At 42.3% G+C, this 23,076-nt stretch overlaps 1 protein-coding gene across 3 annotated transcripts; it reads right to left on the reverse strand.

Moving 5' to 3' along the window:
- Window positions 1-1,678: 1,678 nt before the first annotated feature.
- Window positions 1,679-22,545, reverse strand: TRAF3IP2 (TRAF3 interacting protein 2). 3 transcript variants are annotated; one of them, XM_083731304.1, is made up of 10 exons: window positions 22,398-22,545; window positions 17,204-17,270; window positions 14,845-15,600; window positions 11,558-11,747; window positions 10,635-10,831; window positions 9,697-9,785; window positions 8,336-8,404; window positions 5,663-5,779; window positions 3,386-3,460; window positions 1,679-2,258 (listed from the first exon to the last, which is right to left on the reverse strand). In XM_083731304.1, the coding sequence occupies exons 2-10, from the start codon at window positions 17,217-17,219 to the stop codon at window positions 2,112-2,114; spliced, it is 1,656 nt and encodes a 551-aa protein (XP_083587430.1). In that variant the 5' UTR covers window positions 17,220-17,270; window positions 22,398-22,545; the 3' UTR covers window positions 1,679-2,111. The 3 variants fall into 3 exon arrangements, with proteins under 3 accessions (XP_083587430.1, XP_083587431.1, XP_083587429.1); XM_083731305.1 differs by lacking the exon at window positions 22,398-22,545 and adding an exon at window positions 18,184-19,812; XM_083731303.1 differs by lacking the exon at window positions 22,398-22,545 and having other exon boundaries at window positions 17,204-17,312.
- Between the last annotated feature and the right edge of the window lie 531 nt (window positions 22,546-23,076).

Below are 23,076 nucleotides of genomic sequence, written 5' to 3' on the forward strand. Positions count from 1 at the left end.
TTTCTTTAGTTTCCTTGGGTAAAAACAATCTCATTTATGATTGTGTATGAGTATGCATTCAATAAATATTCACCTTAAAAGAAAATTCCCCTGGGTGCACACTAATGAAATGTTCGGTTCATGCCTATAGGTACAGTGCAGCACTACAATGGATCATGGGACTAATAGGGTACTTGTACCTTTTAGAAGTTTCCTGTCAGCTGCATCTCCATGTGAAATCTAAGGACTGATGCAGAGATGCAGCTGCGCTTGCGCGGCCCCCACTTGCAATGCTCCCATCCTATTCAGAACAGTTTTTAAAACAAAAACCTATAAAACACACTGTATTGTATTTTTAAGGTGCCAAAGACACGCTTAACTGTATGAATACACTATGTCCCTAACATTTTTATAAAATGTGCCCAAAATTTATGGGTGTTTAGGGGTTTGAAGAGAACAATGAAATTGGCATTCAATTTGGAGTAAGAGGTTTGTGTGTGCGTCAGCTGAAATACTGTTTTGAGAGGGGAAACTGCACTGCATTAGCTCCTATATAAATCCAATTATATAGTGGTGGGCGGTGGGGGAAGACACATTCTCATTCTAAACATGCTCTTGTGGCAACTTTCTACCTTCATGATTACCCCAGATCAATAATTTCTGCTAGGTAAGAATGGCAGCCTTAATGTACTCATTAACTAACTGAGCGCTTATCTCATTTGTTATGTTGTTATTTACATGGAAACATAATGGATTTGGGCAGCAAATATATGGTAATATTTCTTCTTCAACTCCTGGCATGTTCTGAGACTCATTTTCATAATCTATACTATCGGGCCTCCTTTCCCCTTTCACACTAGTTTTAATTAAGTCAAACCAGCAGTAAACTTTTTCCAACCTATTCCATGTTCAGCTTTATTCAGAATGAAGTTCTGTCAGCTTCAGTTGAACTTACTTCCCAATATGTCGCAGGTTACAGTCTAAGGGCAGAACTACTCAGAATGCTAAATCAGTCATAGGTGGTGTTTGTTTATTTATTTATTTTTGTAATGAGCAATAGTTATGGAACCCTGAGTTTGATCAGTACCACAACACACAGGGAGGTGAGCTTTAAGCCTTATCATCCCAGTTGCAATCCTGAAAAAAAAACCCTCATGCTTCTATTAGGCTTGCGGTGGGTTGGGTAAGCTTCCATCACTTGTTGAACAGGGAATGTAGCCTTTAACTGTCCTCCACCCATGTCAATAGCTGCCTTCTCAATAAAGATCCCTCAGGTTTACATACAGTATCCCCAGCTGACACTGGTAAAGAAATGCAGTTCATGGAGTTGTCATGTCACAGGATAAGCAATTCTGCATGTAATAGGGGAGACTGACATTAGAGGATGCTGTTTGGGGGAGTAGCCACATGTCAAGTGTAATGTGCAGCTCTACCCTAATAAGTGGTAGGGTATTCAAATAGAGCACAGATGGTGCTTGACCTGCGTTTAACAGTTTATGCTGCCCGAATCCAGCATAAAATCATTATGCTATGGTTCACAGCCAAACCAGCAAAGAAAACTCCATGATGTATGAAAAAGATTACACACACACAAACACAGACCCATTAACCTTGGGGGGGGGTTAATGTCTGTGTTTACCCACAATTAAACTGTTGAAACACTCGTGTCTTTCTCTACAGTGAGAACGATAGCAATCCATACGAAAGACCATAGTTTTATTGTGTATATGAAATGACTGCAGGAGACCATTGCACAATGCAAGAACAGCTGGCCAATAATAAAAGGAACCCAGAGGAAACAGGAATGCAATTGTTTTGATTATTACAGTGCCACTCACTGTACTAACTGGCTGTGCTGCAGACTTCGAAAGCAAGTTGCTAGAAGACAAAGCGATGAGACGTTCTTTCCATTTGCAGTTTGTTTAAATATTGCCAGGGAAGCAACGTGCCTGATCAGTTGCAAAAGGAAACATTCAGAATAAAACACATGGGCTTGTATTAACCCAAGACAATTCTAGTGTGTGTGTCTGTGTGCACATGCTGTTCATCACCCTAGAAGGGGAAGCCAGGAAAACCCTGGCTGCGAGCCAACAGTTATACAACGATTGCTTCATATGCACTTTAATGGACATTCATAAAGGCACAACCTGGAGAGTGGGCAAAGGTCCTATCGGAGGAGCAACATATTCCTCTTCTCTCAGCAACCGCAACAGAATGTTCTTTTTATTTTGAGGCCAATTGTAGATGTGAGTGTTCTGAAGCCAGGTAGGCACATGCTCCTGTGGGGGAGGGAGGGTGGAAGGCAGCTATATTAAATTCCGTTCTGTATTTCAGCTTTGTATTTCAGCCGTTCTGTATTTCTGTTCTGTATTTCCGTTCTGTATTTCACCTGTGATGCCTGAAGGCACCACAGTCACAGGCATATACCTTCCCCTCCCTCCCTTTCTTAAGAGCCTTTGCCAAAACACAAGCAATTAGTCATGCTTTGGGTCCCCTCTCAGCTTATGGTGCAATTTGAATAAGTCATTGTAGAAATCACCTGTGTGAAACATTGCTGTCAGCACATTGTGGCATTAACCATCACTTAGTTTTAATGCTCTTTAACTGACATAAAGTAGACATAGTCCCAAAATGCACTCCCCAGCCTTCAAACTGAGGGACAATGGAAATTATTTTACATCACCACATTCATTTATAGCAGAACCTCCCCTCCAAGTGTCCTCACCAAGGCACCCCAAGGAGGCAAGCAAAGTTCCATGGAGAAAGAGGATCTTGTAGTAAGTGATATCTTCTCACGTAATCACACTTGAGGAGACTGCTGACCCTCCCCCCCCGGCAGTGGATCCCCACTAATGCAAATGGTTGGAGAAAACAGCATTCCTACAGCCTGATCATCTCAGTGGGATTTGGGAAGAGGAAATTGGGAAAGAGTTGATACTTGGTTGTGAGATTTCCCGGTATGGTACAAAGATGGGGACAAAGGCAGTTTGCTCTGTTCCTTTTCTAAAGGCTGCTGTGAGATTGCTACCTATCTTTGACAGGACCAGCAGGCTGCATGAACACAACTGCATGTAAGGTCTCTCCACAGCTGCTCATCAAACAGGTGTTTGGTACTATATTGAGCAGAGGGGTTCAAAGCTACCTCATATATAAGTTCAAAGAGGGGAAATAGAAACAATGGGTATATTCCATCAAAACAGGATAAATTGTGCCAGTCACACTGAATAAAAAGCATACTACTGAAATCAAACTAGACCTTTATCTAAAAATGTTATGAAGCATTTGTCTAAGGTGCCACTTGAAATACTAACATGATTTTATTCAACATTCAAAAAGGGCTTTTGAAGGTTTTTGTCTCGGGTTGTAAAAAGAAATAAAAATAGCATGATTAATCATTTTTCTTTACCTTTTTTGCATTTGGGAAAAGCACAGGAATGAATCTAAAGTTCATGCTTCCTTGCTGTATAAACTCAATTTGCATCTAAAATATGAAAAACAACATTAGCCCAAATATAATTGTAAGAATTATGCATTCTTATCCTCCAGCCCATTCCTACTCAACTTGTCTGCTGTATCACATTTCCTGAATCCAGTGGTTATGCTTCACATGTGCAAGCCTGTTAGTGTAGGCCTCTCCTTCTGCACTGAATTTCAGAAGCATCAGGGTAGTGCCAGCTGTTTCTTACACCACATCAGAAACTACATGCCCTGCCCTGCTCAGCATTCTCAAATCTTGACAATGCCAGTCACATATTTGGAGGTGGCAGAACTGTGTCTCGTTCCCCTTTCCCCCTCACCTTCACATTGCAAGTACATGTGTCGCAGTGTGCAGGCAACCCATTGATGCATATTCTTGACTGAAGACCCCTAACACTATGTTGAATTGTATTTTCTCATCTGCTGTTTAGGTATACTAGGAAATGATATCTAAATCTCTCTCTCTGTGTTTTAAAGAATATAAAAAAGAAAATCAGTTCCTTACTACAGAACTTGTGTTTTGTTGACAACAATACAGAATAGAATTGTATTTGATTTCTGAAATAACCTGGACTTTTGACCAGCTTAGGGGTTTAATTCCCCCCTGTCCTAATTCAATTCAGCTTGATTTCCGAGCCCCATACAGTCCATCTCTGGTCTGAAATGAGCCTGGATTAGTAACAACTGATGCTCAGGACCTGCTGTGCACACAGGTGTTTCCTAGGCTTTGGTGAAACCTGTGACACTAGGCTTGTAAGTTGGTTCTCCAAGCTACTTCCCATGTTTCAAATGAGTATCATGAAGAAAAGAAAGGGGTGCTTGACTTATAGCTCAGAAATTGTATCAGGATCTGAGCTCCCCGCTGTCCCTTGTGTGCTGCCAAGACATAGATACCACAAATTTTAGATATCGCAAATACCAGTTGGGTATCTGGGTGAAGAGTCTGGTTAATCTTAAACCACCAGCCATAACTAATCACGACTAAGTCCTACTGAAAGCAGTGGAATATGACTTAGGCTTACATTGCTTTTGCTGAACTGTGCCTTTTGGTTGGTTGGTTGGTTGATTGATTGATTTATATACAGCCCATCAAAAATGATCCTATGTTGATGCAAAGCAATGTTGGAAGGAAGAAACTCACTAGGTTCTATCCAGCTGCATTATACAGTACAGTAGACTGAAATTAATGGACCTGAGTTAGTAATGCCCATTAATTACATTGGTTCTAATCAAAGTGGACTCATGTTGGATAAAGTCCACAGACACTATTGAAACTTCTGCCCAGCTCAGTTGGTTACAGCATGGTGCTGATAATGCCAAGGTTGCGGGTTCAATACATATACAGGCCACATACATATTGTGGCACATACAGGCCACATACATATTCCTGCATTGCAGGGAGTTGGACTAGATGATCCGTGGGGTCCCTTCCAACTCTACAATTCTATGATTCTAAATCAGGAAGCTTTTTCTCCTGTTAGGAGTGTTCATTGTAACAATGTTTGAAGAAATTATGCCTTTCCCTAACAAGACTTGTGCTTCTTTTTCACAGTCTGGCTCTATGTTTTTGTGTCACGTGAAGAAGTCTGATTCACTGGTGGATGTTCTTTTACTTAATACTGTACTTATCTCCCAGCTGAAAGAGGAACCAACTTTTTGGCAGCTTATTTGATCCGATCAGAAGAAACTCTAGAGAGACTTTGTGAGGGTGTGAGCAAACTGAGTTTCTGTGGCAATGGGAGGGCCATAAGGGAGAGCAGATCAAATGCACGGAGACAGAGAATACACTAGCTCAGATGGGAATTTCCTTCCCCGCCTGCCCCATGCTTATTTTCATAGGTCAGGCAGTCAGATTTACTGTTGTTTGTGGATTCCCATCTCTTTCTGGAGTGAATCTGTATGAGGAAGTGCAGGCATGAGATAAGCTCATATTAAGGGACTTGGGGAAAGGGTATAAAGGGATTTAAACAGGCTGCAAAAGCCATAAAGAAAGTCAAGCAGCTAGTCATATACATTTATCTCAAACAGAACTTCTGAGCAGTCGCAAGTAGCACTGCTTCTAAAAAACACTCAGTACTAACAGGGAACACCAACAAAGCGGCACTTAACTGCAGGACTGATGAAGGACAAGACACAAAGGGCAGTTATTTGGGCGAAGGGAAGCTGCAGAACTCTTTTGAAACGGCAAGCACATGTCCTCACTTACCATCCTGTGGATATACTTAGTATGTAAGCCATGCTCATCCTTGTCCAGCTGGGATTCAGCCCCTTCAACATCCTGTTTGTATTTTGGACTGATTGCTATGATTATCATCACTGTCTTCTGTCAGGGAGAAAGACGCTTTTATGAAATTGTAAAATGCAGTGTGGTTGGGCAGAGCAGCTTGGAAACCTGCCAGTTTGTATTATACGTGATCTGATGTTCTCTGGAAGCATAAGACAATCCAGTGCATTTTGGCAATGAAGCAAAACTAATCTCTGCACACTGTATTTCCTCATACCAGATTTCCAGGCGCTCTCTCTCCACTAGTAAATTTTAACATACTTTAAAATGGAGAGGGGAAAAAAATACATTTTAGCATTGACCAGGTTATCTTCCAGAAACATAAATCTAAAAATAATGTATGCGTAAACAATGCACCATTACTGTTTATTAATTGAAACTATCACTCTTTCTAGTAGAATATGTCCCCTATTTCAGGAGAATCTGAATTCTCTGCTCAAATAGACCATGATTTGTGACCTCTATAAAATTGTGACCATTAATAAATATCCTTACTTTTGTTTCTGTTTTGTACCTATTCTCTTCTGGTTATGCTGCCTGCCTGTTTGTTTCCAGACCGAATATAAAGTGCTGGTTTCGTCTTTTAAAGTTCTAAACCATTTAGGATGACCTAAAGGCAAGGGAACCCCCAGTAAGAAGAGGGCTCAGAGCAGGGGATTGGTGGTGGGACAACAATATGTGGTCAGAGGAAAAAGAGGGAGCACACGGGGAGGAGGAGGTGTCGGAAGCTGAAGAGGCAACAGGGTTTAGTGAACAGGAAGAGGCTGTGGCAGCAGGCAGTCCAGACTCAGGTGGAAGCAGAGGCTGGAGAGGATGGGGACCAGGAGACAGAAATGAGGCAGGCTGCATAAGAATCCAGGAACTCTCCCCCTCCTGCTTTGACCAGCTTCCCACCTCCTGCTCTCTCAGAACTCACAGAGGAATGAAGACGGTAGAGCAATGAGAGACAAGATGAAGGAGCCTTAGGCTGCTGGGGAAGGAACCGGGGGAGGAGCCTTAGAGAGCAGAGGGGAGGCAGGGACCTTCAGTCCTCACAAATGCCCCGTTGAGGCAAGACCTACTCGGAAGAGTTGGCTGGATCACTAGGACTGAGCTATTTTATTTTTTTTAATAAATAGTTAACTTCACTGACATCAAGTGCTTTATTGTTTTATTGCTGACCTGCCCCAGACTGCAGCTCCTGACAACAAGCCTGCCTGAGCATGAAGATCAGCCCCATAGGCCCTACTGCCTGGTCCACTAAGAAGATGAACAGCAACTAAGGACATGGCCTTTTCAGTGAGGTTCCCATATTTACAGAATGCCCTTCTACAGGAAGTTAATATGCCCACCCTCACCACTGGTGATTTTTAAAAAGAACCCGTAAGAGTTTTTTCAGTCTCTGCTTTAATTGCTGTGTCCAGAAGCAGTTTGCCAGGTGGGACAGAGACACAACACCAGCTTCTTGGCAGGTGAGTCGCCATGCTGTCATTTCTGCCACCTCCCCGTCCAGGTAAGCAGTAATGGCTCACTGCTGGGAAGCTAGCGTAGCAGCTGTGCCCCACCAGCTTCAGATTGTGTCTTGATTAAGTTTTACTTTTCATTTGAAGAGGTATAATGAGGATTTTAACTGAATTTTGTTCATACACCCACCCACCCATGAGCAGCCAATTCACCTTGCTGAAACATTTTTGAGCCTGTTTTCACGATTTGGGGCCCCTGGAAAGAACTTGTTTATTTTTAAATAATTAAAGCGAAGGCACAATTCTGCCTTCAGCTGTACACTTAGCACTAACACAATGTCATTGTGGAATGCACACAGCTTGTCAACAGTTCTTTTAATCTTATGTAGGTCCTCCTTCCCCAAGTGCTTTAGACTGCAAGCCTAAACCCCATTTTGCCAGGAGCAAGCCTCCCTAAATTCAGTAGAACTTAACCTCTGAGCAGATATGCTTAGGATTGTGCTCTTTCGTTTGTGATCCTAAAATACTTAGCAGTATCTTCTATGCAAAGCCTCTATGTCAAACAGGGTTCCAAAATGCATGGGCTCCCTATCATGAGGAAATCTGGAAATAGAAAGTGTTTGCAAACTTTTTTCAGACTTCCTGAGAAGATTGGGGTGGGGTGTGCAATGGACATAGAAAGTGCACCCACAAGGATGTTGGGGCATGGCTGGCATAAGCCCCCCTCCTTCCCCATGCATTTGTTTGGAATGCTTGAAAAGGCCTGATGTGTTTATTTTATTTTGTTATGCATTTATAAGCTAAAAACACAAATGTTTTTGCTTCTGCATGCAACATTTAAAAACCTAAACAAATAAATATGTGGCTAACACAGGCATTTTACAGATCTATGAAAGCCAAGTTCTCCTATCTTAGAAGGCTCACATTTTAAATCAGACAGAATGGGTGGGGAGGCAAGGGTAGGAACAACATGAATAATTAAGTCACAAGGGGGGCAGGAGATGCTTCTGTTTCAGTCTGTGGGTTCTTACCAGTATTGTCTTAAGGACTGATTCCTTAAGGATTGCCGTTGAGCTTCCTATGCCCAAAACTGTCTTTGAGCTGCCTGTGGAAAATGCTTGCACAAGAACCACCTCCCCTCCCCTTTACTTACATCACTCAGGTAGCGTTCCATCCACTTGATAATGTCAATACCTCGAACTGTGTCCTCAAATATATCAATCTATAAGAACGGGAAAATATTAACATTTCTTCAGCTCTGTGTGCAGAGGCAAATATTTCCATCAATACAAAGAAGATTCACAAAGTATCTCCGATGCATATTGAAGGCATATGACTTCCCTCAAAGAATCCTGGGAAGTTTAGTTTATTCTTCACAAAGCTACGATTCCCTGCAACCTTAAACTACAGTTCCCAGGATGCTTTGGGGGAAGCCATGCTCTTTAAATGTTTATTGGATGTGTTTTGAAGGCATAATATGGTTCTACCCTCAATGTGTAGTTTCCCAGTTCAAAAGTTGAGGTGCAAGTGTACATAGTCTAACAAGGCTCTCTATTCACAAAGAGCCAGGGCATTTCTGCAGCTTGGTAAGTTTCTGCTAGCAATATCACAGCTGACAAGGAATCTCCAGGGACCTCAGCTAATTATTTTCCCCTTCTGTCACCTGAGGCCGACTCCAGATGGGTCTTTGACAGCAGGTGTATTCTGCAAAAACCGTATACACTTTCAGTGTATTTTAATGGTTTTGTTCTGGACCTCCTGCTCCTCCTCCTGCTTCAAAAATGTTCTTCTGTACTACTGCATTATTGACTCTGTACTGTCCTCCTCTGATTCCATCCAATCCTTTGTTTCAATTTCCACCATCTGCCTTCCCCTCCATGGTCTTTAGCAACACTGAGCCATGGCTCCATATCACCTTGCCTAGTATTCTGCAAGATTGAACCCCCGTTTGTCAAAAGTGGCAAAGAATCACACCTTTCCCCCTCTAGAAAAAAGAAGCATTATTCAGAGTTTGTGAGGTCATTCCATCTTGTCCCCTGTGCTGTTGTGTAGGATTCTTGTATTCCAAGACAGTTCACTGCCTGGGGTTTCGGCTGTGATGCAAAGTTTAGACCCCTGTTTAACCTTGAACTCCTTCAGTGACCTTGAGGGAAAATACAACCCTATCCACACTTGCCCTGAAGCCCTATTGAACACAGTGTGACTTGCTTCCAAGCAAAACTGCATAAGCTTGTGTTGTACAGGTGATGTAGAAACAGTTTCAATGTTCCAAAGGATTGCCAGTACAACCTTACTCCACTTAGTGTATTACATAAACTTTGTGTTGGAATTTCAAATACACCACTTAAGCCTCTTCCCCCCTTATTCATATATTTAGGGTTTGAGTACATGCCCCTGCATACAAGATTCATCAGCGCAGGCAGGAACATTAAAAAGGAAGACAAAGCTTTAAAGATATACATTCTTGATTGAATTCCAGCAAAGGGAAACACCCTTCCAGAATAGAGTACTTACAGCTGTCTGAAATCCATTTACAAACAAAAAGTTCACAAATTTCATGACCTCCTCAGCTGTGTCCACAGAGTAGGTTATGAAAACTTTACCTAAGAGAGATGATCAAAGTATTGTTCAAAGTACTAGAAAAAAAGCACTTGCCTTTTCTTTGTTATACTAGCACAGAGAAGACAATAAGCTCTATCTTGTTTGGTTTAGATAATAGTCATAATAATTTATTACTTATACTCCACCCATCTGACTGGATTGATTATTATTTGTACAATGGAGCTGAACTGGCTCAGTGTCTTGTGATCATGCTAGGCATCTCCATTAGAGACCTCTAGAATACCTTTAATTTGTCCCATGTCCCTGCTCTGAAAAGCAGAAACCCTCAGAGTATATGACACTTTCAATGGAAAATGCTCCTTCTCCAACCACCTAATGATTCCTGGACCCTAACATTAAAAAATTGAAAGTTCATAAATACGACTGTTATAAGCCATGAAAATGTCACTTCCTCCTCCAGGCACTTCCTCCTAATCCTTCTAGCTGTCTGTTCTCCATGGTGAGAACATGGTGTCTGTTAAGCATGGTGCCTGCTTAACACTTTGAACTGCATGCTACTTTGAACCCCAAAATGTGGATGTGGTTAAATCAAGGACATGGGGAGTAGCAAGAACCTCAGGCTTAGTTTCAGGCCCTTTAAGGTTATAGCTGGGCTTCTGGTGAAAAAGATCCACTTCCAGGACAACTAGAAGATACCAATTTTAAAAGGCCATGCCCTGGTGTTATCTGCTGTTAGGCTGAGGCAGCACTAGAAGTTGCTGTGATCAGCAGGAGAGTGTGGTTCTATGTATGCATGATTCTGCTAGGACTGGACCATCCACTTTCTTCACTAACCAATACTATGGCTTTATACACAATTTTCCAAACATGGCGGGGGGGGGGGGACTTACGCAGCTCTTCTGGCAAATTACTTGTCCTCAGTGTTCCCCTGACTGCAAAATTACTTGGAAGCCTTGGGATGGCAGCAGGGCATGGTGGGCCATTAGGCTGAGCCATGGAATCAGAAGGGCACCTATAGATGTCCTCATGAGCGCCATAAGCCTTGGATGATGCTCCACCATGCAGTAGTTGGTTCTGAAACTGGCCACTAGGAAAAACATGAAGAGTCATTATAAAATGTTAAAAGCTGCTGATTCTAACAGCACATGCGTGAGGCCTGTTTTTAATGAGAAAATTTTTCTTTTATGAAAAAGTCACTTTAGCAATAAAAAGGTGGCTCAATGCATGACTGATCTCATGCTGTCAGCTCCTGAAGAGATCACAAATAGCCTAAGAGAGTCTCTCTAGGAGGCCCTCCAGCATCTTTCCAGAGGCTGCTTAAAGATCCACGAGCCCCACAATAAGCCCAGGGCAGGGAGCATGTGCCACTAGCCCTCGAAGAGACCACCAGAGGTCTAAAAGAATTCATTATTTTAGCTTTTAATTTTGCTTGCTCTAATATCTTAAATTGCAAAGTTCCTGCTGTGCATTAGCCAAAAACTGGGTTATAAATGTAGCAAAAAAGAGATAAACGTACTCGGCATTCTGAAAAACTCTCTCTATGTGATATAAAAGCAGTCTGGTACTGTTAATCACCCAGGCCTTTATACCAGGTCCAGCACAGTCAGTGATCAGGGATTATGGGAGCTGTAGTCCAAAATGTTGGAAAGGCATATGAATGGGGAAGGCTGTTTAGACCTACTTCAGCTGCCACAGTTAAAACAACACCTAATGCATACCAATAGCACCACTGCCACAGTCAAGACAGCCTCTGTCTTGCTTCTGCCAGCTTCTTGCTGCTGCAATTTCCCAGTGAATCTCAGGACAAACTTACTACAATCTTTTAAATTCTCCAGAAGAGCTCTCTCTCTCAGGAAGCCTTTCTTCATTACATTTAGGAGAAGGAGGACTGGAATAATTTGGGATTATTTGCCGGCCAGGATGGATGGCTCTTACACAAGGGCCAGGAGCAGGAAGCCGTGGTTGAGGTGGATGTGGGAAGTGTTGGTAGCGTGTTTGCCCATCTAAGAGTAGAAAAGGAAAATTTGAGCCACTGCATAGTTAAGTCACCTTTGAACAACAGAATTTAACAAAACAGCTAATGAATATGATCAAACTACAAGTTTAGCACATTGCACCAACTAGAATCGATAGGCTTAAGCATGAAATTGTGTACTAGAAAATGGTCTCTGTCACTTTAAGCAGAACTTCCAATTTGCTGAAGGTGATGCCCGCGATGTAGTGGCAGGCCGTAAAGTTCGCTTCACTAGTTGAGTGATGGGAATAGGTTCACAGTATACCTAATGGGAATGATCCACTTTTTTACTTTCAGAAAAGGTTAGCAGTATGTTGCCTCACTCTGGAAGATATGGCAGATTTGGAATTGAGAATCTTGACAATTAAGAAAATTGCCAGTGTTGTGAACAGACTAAAATGGTGTGAAATAAAATTATGAGCATCAATACTGGAGGGTTGTTTTTGTTTAAGTTCACAGTGCAATCAGGTTTCTCTCCTTGAAAACCTTGGGGGCAATTCAGCCAAAGTCAAGCATTTCTACTAGGGATTTAAGTATGTGCTTCACTGTCCCACTGAAATCAATAGTCTTAAAATTGGTTAGTTGTAGATAGAGTGTGTTTTGTATTTTTCATGGTTTTCTTATGGTTTTAGATTTTAAGAAAACACCTGGCCAAATTAAGCACTCTTTCAGCAAACTAATGAATAGGATAGAGGAACAGGGCAACCCTTTGCATATTGACAGCAAAGGAAGCACTTGATTTTTTGATTGATTACTATAATCCAGTCAGATTATGAGTTATAGAAAAGTGGGAAACAAATGTTGGAAATAAACGAATAAATAAATGAGGCTTACTTGTAGATCAGTGTGGGGAGGATTACAGCCTTAGACGCCATGTTAACTCATTGAAATGAACAAAGTCTCAAAGTGCTTCACTTTGGTGTGATCATAAACTCAAAAAGCTACAAGACTCGTGACGGAAATGCAAGAACTAGGAATGCTCCAGCTCCAGCAATTTATCTTGCCCTTCCTTCCATGGGAATATGAGCTGGTTTCACCTCCAGCAATCACATACCTGTGATTTGAATACTAGGAACTCCCTTTCAAAAGTAACATTCATTTCAGAAGGCATTATAATTGAGAGAATGCAGCTGAAATGCAGTGCTGAGTCTATTATGAATATGAGAGAGCAGATGCCCTGGCTAGATGGCTGCCTGGGAGCACAGCACACTAGATTGTTTCTGTCTAGAAGGTGCACATTAGAACACATTAAGTACAAAACCCTATTGTGAGCGATGATTGCCCAGTAATCATTGGAAATGTGAAAAGCTGTCAGGAAGCCATTTTATGCCTCGTAGAAGATAGGAAGTTAGTAAGCAAAATACTGCCTCCAGCTCTGAACAAGTATGTTGGTTTGGGGTTTTTGTGGGGTGGGGGGAGGCTCTTGCAATATGGCTCAAATTACATAATGGCTCATGTTTTAAAGAAAGTGTTGTTCAAGTAGCACTGTTAAGCTAGTATATATTTAACAGGGTGAGAAATGAGGGGGCGGTGTAGTCTGGGTCCATTTAGCAAGTAATTTTTGTCTTTACTCTATGTTCTAGGTTTCCCTTCTTAGCATGGAAAGTGGGGTGATCAAATCTGATGTGATAGTGGCTCAAACTTTGAACACTTCATGGAAAGGCATGATGAACCAGACTGTCCCAGGCCTGGGGATTCCTGTGCATTTTCAGCTATCCTCCTAATTATCATTTATATCTTTTTGAATACAGTGGTACCTCGGGTTAAGAAATTAATTCGTTCCAGAGGTCCATTCTTAACCTGAAACTGTTCTTAACCCGAAGTACCACTTTAGCTAATGGAGCCTCCCACTGCCGCTGCGCCGCCGCACAATTTCTGTTCTCATCCTGAAGTAAAGTTCTTAACCCGAGGTACTATTTCAGGGTTAGCGGAGTCTGTAACCTGAAGTGTCTGTAACCTAGTGCAGCTTTGCGCAAGAACGTGGCACAGTATGGGCACGTGGTGGGATTGCTTCTAGTTGGAAGCATCAGGGTGCCAGAATGCAGGGATGGCACGAAAAAGGACACGGCATCCAAATATCTGTCAGGTAACAACACTGGGAGATGGCTATAAAAGCCATAAGACCCCCAGGGAAGATGAGGAATAGTGAGGTGGGTAAATTCACAATAATGGGGAATCTAAAAACAGCTATAACTTTTCACAGAAGTGAATGAAACTTGCAGCCCCTCCAGAGTGTGGAGCCTGATAAACTGTAGGCAGATACCCATAGGGGTTTTAATGCAGGAGCAGGGCACCTTTCAAGTTTCCTCCCCTAAGCACAGACATTACAATTTCTGCAGTACAGCATGAACCTGGGAACTGAGGGAAGGCAGGGGTGTTGAGGGAAAGAAATGTCTACATTGATTTGCTCAGGGGAAGGAGGGCTGGAAAGTTAGCATTAATTGCCAGGAAGGACTGGGTTGGTGGAGGAAATGTCACCCGAGTAAGGCCCTTGTTACTCCAAGGGTCAGTGCTGGTGGAGGGTAGACACTTCCCACCACAGATTTTTGGGGATATGTTAGAGATCTCTCCATAGGAGAAGGCATTTAATGGTGCAATCAGAAATCACCCTGATTTGCCTTGTAATTTTGGGTACATACAGAGTTGATGCATACTTTTAGTCTAGTTTTAGCAAGTTGATAATAGGAGAGAAAACTATTGAATCTTCAAATTCTGGCAGAAAGGAAGGAGAAAAATGATGGAAGTGATTAAAGAATGAAAAAGGGAAATATAATATTATCAGGACAGGAAGTTATAGTAGAGAAAAGCAAGTGCCAGATCACAAAATGTGAGGATTAGATTAGCAGAGATTTCTCGTTCAGAAGTGTAAACATCTGAACTCTGCAGCTGATTTGTTGAATGGAATCCCCAGCCTTTATGAGGCCACTAGTATAGCTAAGAACTGCAAACATAAAAGTGGATGGCAAGAAATGCTAGAAGCCAGAAGCACACGTTTCTTATGATTAAATATAGTTGGAAAAACTGTGCAAAATTCTCTAAGCTACTTAGGAAAAAAAGTATTCTGAATACCTGACCAGTTAACTTACATGGATTCTGGCAACGTAAATCCCCAGGAATGTAGTATCTAGGATGCCACTGAGATTGTGGGGAAGGATGGGCCAGTTGCGGGAACACAGGATATGGCTGAGGGTCCATCTGTGGTAACTCTCTGGACATCAGAGGCCTTGGAAGGTCTTGGAGGTTAAACACGGAAGTAAGTGGCAATGGAGGTTCTAGCTGCCTGATGCCCATAAGATCCAGAGGCTGAGAATCATATCCTGCATCTTCTGTTCGTAGGTCTATTGGTGGTCTATTACATTGAGTTTGGTTTAGATTTGCATTCTCCTGACTTTCACCAGATGAATTTTGGTAAATGTCAGATGAGCTTTGTTGCAGACCACTAGAATTGTGTCCAGTGTCAGGAGAATCAGCTAAAGGCCTAGACCTCAGCAGCTGGTTCCTTTTGTCTATAGATAAAATATGAAGTTCTGATGAAGCTGTTGATTCAGTGAATGGACCAGGAGGTATCTCCCTTCTAGAATCCAGGCATCGTTGCAGGTGATTGCGGTTAGATGCTTCCAGATCACCATTATTACAATCCACACGATTAAGGTGCTTGCAGAAACATGATTGCCTAGTCAATGAATGAGAAGCCATTTGAGATGGATAAGATCCTATGGGCACCAAGTTCTCTATATTTTCACCAGAAGGGTCCAAAGCCTCTTCCAGTGAATGCTCTGGAAATGGAGACCAATCTCCAGTTTCATCATGTTCAACTGGTATACTTCGACCCATCGCAGCACCTAAAAATAGAAAAGAAATACAGTATAAGGTGTCTATTGATTTGTTATGCATAAAATACAAGCAAAGATGTTTGATCTTGTGAACAACTTGGATAGCTCAGTTGGTTAGAACATGGTGCTGATAATGTCAAGGTTGCAGGTTCAATCCCCATACTACTACTACTACTACTACTACTACTACTAGTACTACTAAATTTATTTATACCCTGCCCTCCCCGGCCAAAACCGGGCTCAGAGCGGCTAACATCAAATATATAACATATTACTATAAAAACAAACAATTAAAATACATCCTAAAATCAAATCAGAATCAAAGTGAAATCCAATACGATGGCAACCTGCAAATTAGGGATGTGGACCTTGAATGCTCACCAGGCCTAACTGTTTATACTGATCTTGTATGAGCCTGTGAGAAAAGTTGGGGGGCCACTTTCATGCAAGTTCTTATAAGGAGAAGGGGAAGTCAGACTGGACCTTAGCCAAAGGCCTGGCAGAACAGCTCCGTCTTGCAGGCCCTGCGGAAAGATGTCAGATCTCGTAGGGCCCTGGTCTCTTGTGATAGAGCATTCCACCAGGCCGGGGCCACAGCTGAAAAGGCCTTGGCCCTGGTTGAGGCCAGTCTAATCTCCTTGAAGCCCAGGACCTCCAATATGCTATTATTTGCGGACCGTAAGGTCTTCCGTGGGGCATACCAGCAGACCATATGGGACAGCTGGATATTCCTGCATTGCAGGAAGTTGAATTAGATCAGGGGTTGGCAAACTAAGGCATGGTGGCTGGGTGTGGTCCACCGGGCCCATTAATCTGGCCTGCGAACCTTGCCACCCGCTCGGTCAGTCCTTGTGCTAAACCGGCCTGGCACGGAGGCCTTGCCGCACGGGGATCGACTTCTGTGACGCTGGCGTGGCTTCTGCAGCCAATCTGAAGCTGCAGGTGCCTCTGGGTGATGCCCCTTCCTTCCCACTGAGGTGGCCACATATGGCCAAGAGCCAAGTGGGAGGAAGCAGTGGTGGCGGGGAGGCTGCCTCCACCGCCCAGGCCAGCGGCTTGGGCTCTGCGTCCTGCGGATCCCTGGCCGAGGCAGAGGACGACAACGCTGCCGAATATTAGGTGGCAGCTGCGGCGTCCTTTTCAGAGAGGGGGGTCCTTCCGGGGGGTGTGTGCTTTTGGGAGAGGGTGGGTCTGGCCCCCCCACAAGGTCTGAGGGACAGTGGACCAGCCCTCTCCTGAAAAAGTTTACTAACCCCTGGACTAGATGATCCCTTCCAGCTACAATTCTATGATTCTATGTTCAGATACCTACAAGCAGAATTAAGTTGGGCACAAGCCACATTGAGTGGCCCCTCACCCCCAATCTTTTTGTTTCATACCCAACCCATTGCTCCTGTCTCCAGGTGAGATGTGTGTTTTTATGCCAGTGTTGGAAGGCATTTGGCATTCTTTCAAGGTAAATTTTTCACAGCAAGCAGCACACTGTTTACCCATCTCTGATGTGATTCGTGATTAGACAGCCAAGAGATTACGATGCATTTTATCATCACTGGTTGAATGGCTTTTGAAGAATTAAATTAACTCTGCATAGTTGTGGAGCAAAAATACTAACCTGTTAGGGACGCCATTTCAATATTTTTTAAGAAATCCGTCGATAGATGTACCAACTGCAGATGCAACTGCGCAGGGGAAGACAAAAATATCATAGCTGAGGATCAGAGCTAAACTTTTGATCACATTGATCTCTCAATATGGATTCTTAGTCTCGTGGCAGCATTCCTATCTAGTCTTCTGTACCATAGATGCTGTGTTGGTTTGGATCCTTAGAACCTGGTGTTCTGGTCTATTTTTTTTCTTAAAAGTGGGCTCTGGTAATAATAGGTTAATAAAAGATTCATTTATGCAATATATTGTTTGTGACTGTCTCCAACACATCCCACGTCTTTTTTCACTATGATTTTATTTATAAAATAGCAACTCTTCCCTGTTCCATTCTAGCTATTACACCTTCCCAAAGGACCTTTCATGCTTTTTAGGGTCTCTGATACACAAATATTAATAAATCCCCCTGCTACTCAAAATGTTTTTAGTTTGACACTGGCCTCCATGATACAACACTTCAGAACCAAGAGTTAATACTTGTTAAGGACTTCCTACTTTAGCTCTCCTGAATTTTCATTTTACAGCATCCATTTGGGCTCTGGGTGTATGGGTAAAATACCCTGAATTTCATAGCTTGTGACTTATCTAAATTAGCAATTTCCAATTCCATATTGCATCTCTTTTATGGAGGCAATAAACACATAAAACTAGGTAGAGGTGAGAATATTCTTTGTTAAACCCCTTAGAAGTTTTAGTTACAGTTAAGAGATATGCATTTTGTTACATAAATTTGCCACAGAATGTCCAAGTATGGAGTTGGTGACAAATTTGGATTGGAAGGTGATGCAGGAGAGGGAGGGTGCAAGCCTTTGCCTTTGCACTTTAGCCCCAAATCAAGCCAGTGCCCTCCGAAAGCTGCTATTACCCACAGATGGAAAACATAAAGGACTTAGGATCCTAACAAGTGAGTGTTTGTTTCTCCATTCTGACCTGTGCAGCTCTCTGGTCCAAAAATCTGTGGGTTTAATTTGAGGAAGCACATGTTATTCATGGTTAATTTTTCTTGCCAAGTTTGGGAGAATAATAATGTGTTCCAGTAGAGCTGATTTGATGTGTTCCTTCAAGCCTCACTCATTTTGCAGTTGCATAAAGGGAAAAGTTCAATATTAAAACTGAAACAAATCCAATTTAACTTCTTCAGTTTCTGCTGAGGAGGAACCACTGAAAACTGCCTGCACATACCTAGAGTCCTGTGGACTTTAAACTGTAGTAACCTTTAAACTGTAGTAAATTAATCACTTAAAAATGTATTTCTCTCTGGAGGAACATAAACAGGCATGATGAAAATCTACTCCTAAATGAAATACAATAGGAAATCTGCTGACTAGGTCAGAGAACAATCCTGTCCCCCCTCTTCCTCCTTTAACCTCTAAAATATCAGGCTGAATCTCATCCTTTCCCAAAGGACTGCAAAACCAAAAAAATACATGGAAAGAAAAAAGCACCCATTAGTAGCAGAAAGTGAGATCAAATGGACACTGCAACTAGACAATCACTCTGCAATTTATTTTTAAAATGAATGTTTTTTGTTTCCTTTTTTGCTTCATGGTCACGATATTTTATTGTAACTGCAGAGATGTTGGAAGAGAATAAAAAAGACCCAGGAGAACATTTTCATACTGTATCCTCAGCTTGAGGAAAGTTCATTCTGACTTTTGTTTCCAAAGGATTGGGGCAAAAGTAATTCAATCCTGGTTTGAACAGCTCTCATCTCTGTCTATAATACGGTCTTCAACCCTCCACTTCCCAAGTCATCTGAATATACAATGAATATATCAGCGTGGCAGGGAAGTAATAATAGTGCTGCAGTGCCAATGTTAAAAAAAATAGACTCTTAACCTCAGGGTCGTGGGTTTGAGGCCACTTTAGGCAAAGGTATCCTGCACTGCAAGGGGTTGGGCTAGATGACCCTTGTGGTCCCTTCTAACTCTGCAATTCTATGGTTTTATGGTTTATTTAATTTATTATGACATTTCTACCTCACCTTTCCCTCAAGGAGCTCAAGGTGGCATACACAGTCCTTTCCCTTCCCTGTTTTATCCTCACAACAACCCTGTGAGGTAGACTAAGTTGAGAGAGCATGACTGGCCCAAAGTTCTCCAGTGAGCTTTCCATGGCTAAGTGGGGATTTGACCCAGGGTCTTCCCGGTCTTAGTTACACACTGCACACTGCTATGAAAACTTATAGCACTGATCATCTGTTCAAGGCGTGCATATGCACAGATACTTGAAAGCATGGGAACATAGGTTTTTGCATTATACTGACTTACACTCTTGAACAGTCTAGCTCAAAATTGCCTGCATTAACAAAATTTAGGATCTATTAACTCTTATGTTTTCTCTCCCTTCCTTGTCAAAACTACATTATGCAACACAAATTCCTTCTGCAAATTGCTCTGGAGGTCTTCAGTGAGAGATTTGGCAGAAAACTCAAGCTCTTGTGAGTAGGCTGTTCCAAATCTGAGTTGCAAAAGGCCCAGACAGAGAGGCGGTCTTACATTTGGCCTGTCAGCATGGTTGAAGGACTAGGAAACACTAGAAACATGGGAGCAGTTTCCCCTTAGCTAAAAGAAAGAGGCACAGAAATGTTGATAACTAAATGACTGTGCCAATGGATAACAGTCATTCAGGCTTCCAAGATGTGGTAGATGAGTAGTAAGAGAAGCAGATGCTAATAACTAGCTAATAATTTATCATGGATGAGTTCATATTGATGGCTGAAATGCACAACATAATAAGATTCAGCATTTAAGAAAGATCACATCTTACTCTCATGCTCAGTTCCAAATTCACACTGCTTAGTACAATTCTTCACATAGATTTTTTGAAATCTGTGTAGTTTCCTGCTTAAAGGCTTGTGTCGGCCTACAAGATTTCCAAAGAACAGGCCTCGCTAAACCAGCCTGCTTTTGATTAAACCTTTTCTGACAGGAAGAGAAAGAATGCACAGTGAAGAATGGCGTACTAGGTAAATTCCTCCCACTTCAAAGGCCTTCAGTTTCATGCTGTTTAAGACAGGCCCATAGCTAGGGTTCAGGCATGTGAAGAAAAGAGAGGAAGCAGACTATTGAGTATATATATATATGCAGGTTTTGGTGTCCTCGGGTGTCTTCCCGTGTAAAAGTTGGGGTGTCTAGGCGACGTTTCGACGAGGTCTCACTCGTCATCTTCAGGCTGGTGCTTTCGGCTTCTTGTTACTGGAACAGAGCGGGATCTCAATGTTTGAGTTCCTATAAATACTGTAGAGGGGGTGTGGTGTCTAGCCTCCAATGTTCTGGGCAGAGAGGAAGTTCCCAGGCTAGTGTGCCTTTTCTTCTTTTGTTCCTTAATTACTTGAGAGATACCTTGAGTGATTTCTTGAGTGATATCCTGAGTACCACTTAGGTGGGTCATTAGGTGTGGATTAGTTGCTAAAGTCTTTGTGTCTTGACCTCTTGAACTTTGTGAAGAGTTTTCCTGAGAAGATGGCTGTATTGCACTTAGTTGTGCTTTGGCTTGGCTTCGTGTGTAGGGGCGAGCTGTGGTTTTGTGGCTTGTGTCAGCCAGATCTGTGTAGGGATTGCAGGGGGGTGCAGCATCCGGAGGTGCCACCATGGATTGGCTACTGGATGGTGTCAGTAATTCATCTGTGGAGAGGGTCTGGGTTTGGGTCTGGTGTGGTTGATTGGTGTTGGCGTTCTGTGTGCCTCTGGATCTGGTGTCAGTTTTTGTGGGGAGGGCTAATTTCCAGATGTCTGGCAAGCGGGATGTGTCGTCACGCTTGTTCATGTTGTGAGGGTGTTTCTCTATCTCGATGGCTTCCATGATTATTCTCTTGTGGTGATGTTCCGTGTTAAAGAGCAATTTGGTCAAGACACAAAGACTTTAGCAACTAATCCACACCTAATGACCCACCTAAGTGGTACTCAGGATATCACTCAAGAAATCACTCAAGGTATCTCTCAAGTAATTAAGGAACAAAAGAAGAAAAGGCACACTAGCCTGGGAACTTCCTCTCTGCCCAGAACATTGGAGGCTAGACACCACACCCCCTCTACAGTATTTATAGGAACTCAAACATTGAGATCCCGCTCTGTTCCAGTAACAAGAAGCCGAAAGCACCAGCCTGAAGATGACGAGTGAGACCTCGTCGAAACGTCGCCTAGACACCCCAACTTTTACACGGGAAGACACCCGAGGACACCAAAACCTGCATTCCTGTACCCGTGAAAATCTACGAAAGCATATATATATATATATATATATATATATATATATATATATATATGTGTGTGTGTGTGTGTGTGAGAGAGAGAGAGAGAGAGAGAGAGGGGGGGGGGGAGGCAGAGGGAATAAGAGAATTACACTTGCCTTCATATGCTTTTGTCACAGCATTTTTCTTAAATTAAAAAGGGTACAGGACAAAAGACGCATGTCCAAAAGAACTATTCATCAATCTCACTATTCTGCTTTCAACAGCACTCAGTTCTGCATATTTCATAGAAACATTTAGCAATCTAAGGCATGGAACCCTAGCGACAACCTTCTTCAGCTATAGGTCTGTGACAATGTCCCTCTCCCATAAAAAGTGTGTGTTGTTTATTAATGTATTTCTATTTGTTATCTTGTATTATTTATTAATCTCTGACAACTAAATCCACTAACATTACTAATTTGCTTAACCATTTAACTAGTAGCAATCACTTTTGAGCCCCGTAAAAACACACCTTTTGAAAATACCAAATCCATTACAAATTGGAAGCCATACAGAGATCGACACTTCTCACACCCATATGTTTAAGTAAGCTCATTTTGCATTGCATATACGGAGGAGCAGAAGAATCGCAGCCATGGTCTCTCAACCTGTGAGGATCTGCTGTAGCAAGGCCTGACATTTCCCCACGACAGTACTGCAGATGTACAGGACAACAGAAGCAAACTTTCTGTGTTCTCAAAATATTTGTCTTCCCCACTGATAATCGGATATAACTACCTGCAAAGTGGTCACCAAAGCTCTTAAGCACAGCCCTTTTGCTACTGGAGAGAATTGGCAACCAAGAAGAGCACACCCAGACAGAGAAGAACAAACCACATGAGAGAAAGTGGGTCAGCAGCTAGTGAGAAATATATAAAGAAGTGGGGTGGAAGGACCTTTGAGAACTTACCTTAGACCCCAGAAGATGACTAGGGAGGCAGAGAGGACCACCCTTCTCTTAGGACTTCTTCTCTTCCCCTCCCTTTTCTCTCTCTCTCTCTGTTTTCCTCTGCCAGGTAAGTTGCTGAACAGGCTTCGTCTGTACCAGGAAGTAAAACAGTCTATGCAAATCACACAGAAACAGAGTGGGACGCCTCTTTCTGAAAAGCCCAGAGGGCAGACAAGGGGGGAAATGCAATCGATAAGAGAGCAGAACGACGTTAAAAATTGACTAGAGATTGTCTAAGGAGGCGAAGCTCTTTTTCTTTCAGCTGTTCGGGGAAGTGGGAGAAGAGGGGATTCTACTTTAATTTCTGACACAGAAGAAGAATGAAGATCTTCACTTTGTGTTACAGAGTGGGAGAAGGTAGAACAGCTGAATCAAATATTAGTACATTAGCTACAAATACGCCACTACATTGTACAATTCTAAATGCTAATATGAGAGTTTTCAGGTTAGGATATGATGGGTGTTAATTTTATTGTTGAAAAGTGGGCTTGGTTTTAGGTGCCGTTTGTAAAAATGTGTGATTAAAAAAACAAAACCCCAAGCAACAAGACTTAAACATCTTTCAATATAAAATATATAATTTAAAATGGAACATAGCACAAGAGACTGGTTTTAATGTGGCCAATCCTGGGAAACCTAG

Source organism: Podarcis gaigeae (genome assembly GCF_964106915.1).
Source record: "Podarcis gaigeae genome assembly, chromosome: 3".
NCBI lineage: Eukaryota > Metazoa > Chordata > Lepidosauria > Squamata > Lacertidae > Podarcis > Podarcis gaigeae.

Excerpts from the sequence above, each read along its gene's own strand:
- TRAF3IP2 (XM_083731303.1), bottom strand. The coding sequence starts at position 17,297 with ATGATATTTTTGTCTTCCCCTGCGCAGTTGCATCTGCAGTTGGTACAT. Across the intron at positions 5,780-8,335 it reads TGGAACGCTACCTGAGTGAT|AAGACAGTGATGATAATCAT; the intron begins GTAAGTAAAGGG and ends TCTCCCTGACAG. Across the intron at positions 2,259-3,385 it reads TTTTCCCAAATGCAAAAAAG|GAGCATGTGCCTACCTGGCT; the intron begins GTAAAGAAAAAT and ends CCTCCCCCACAG.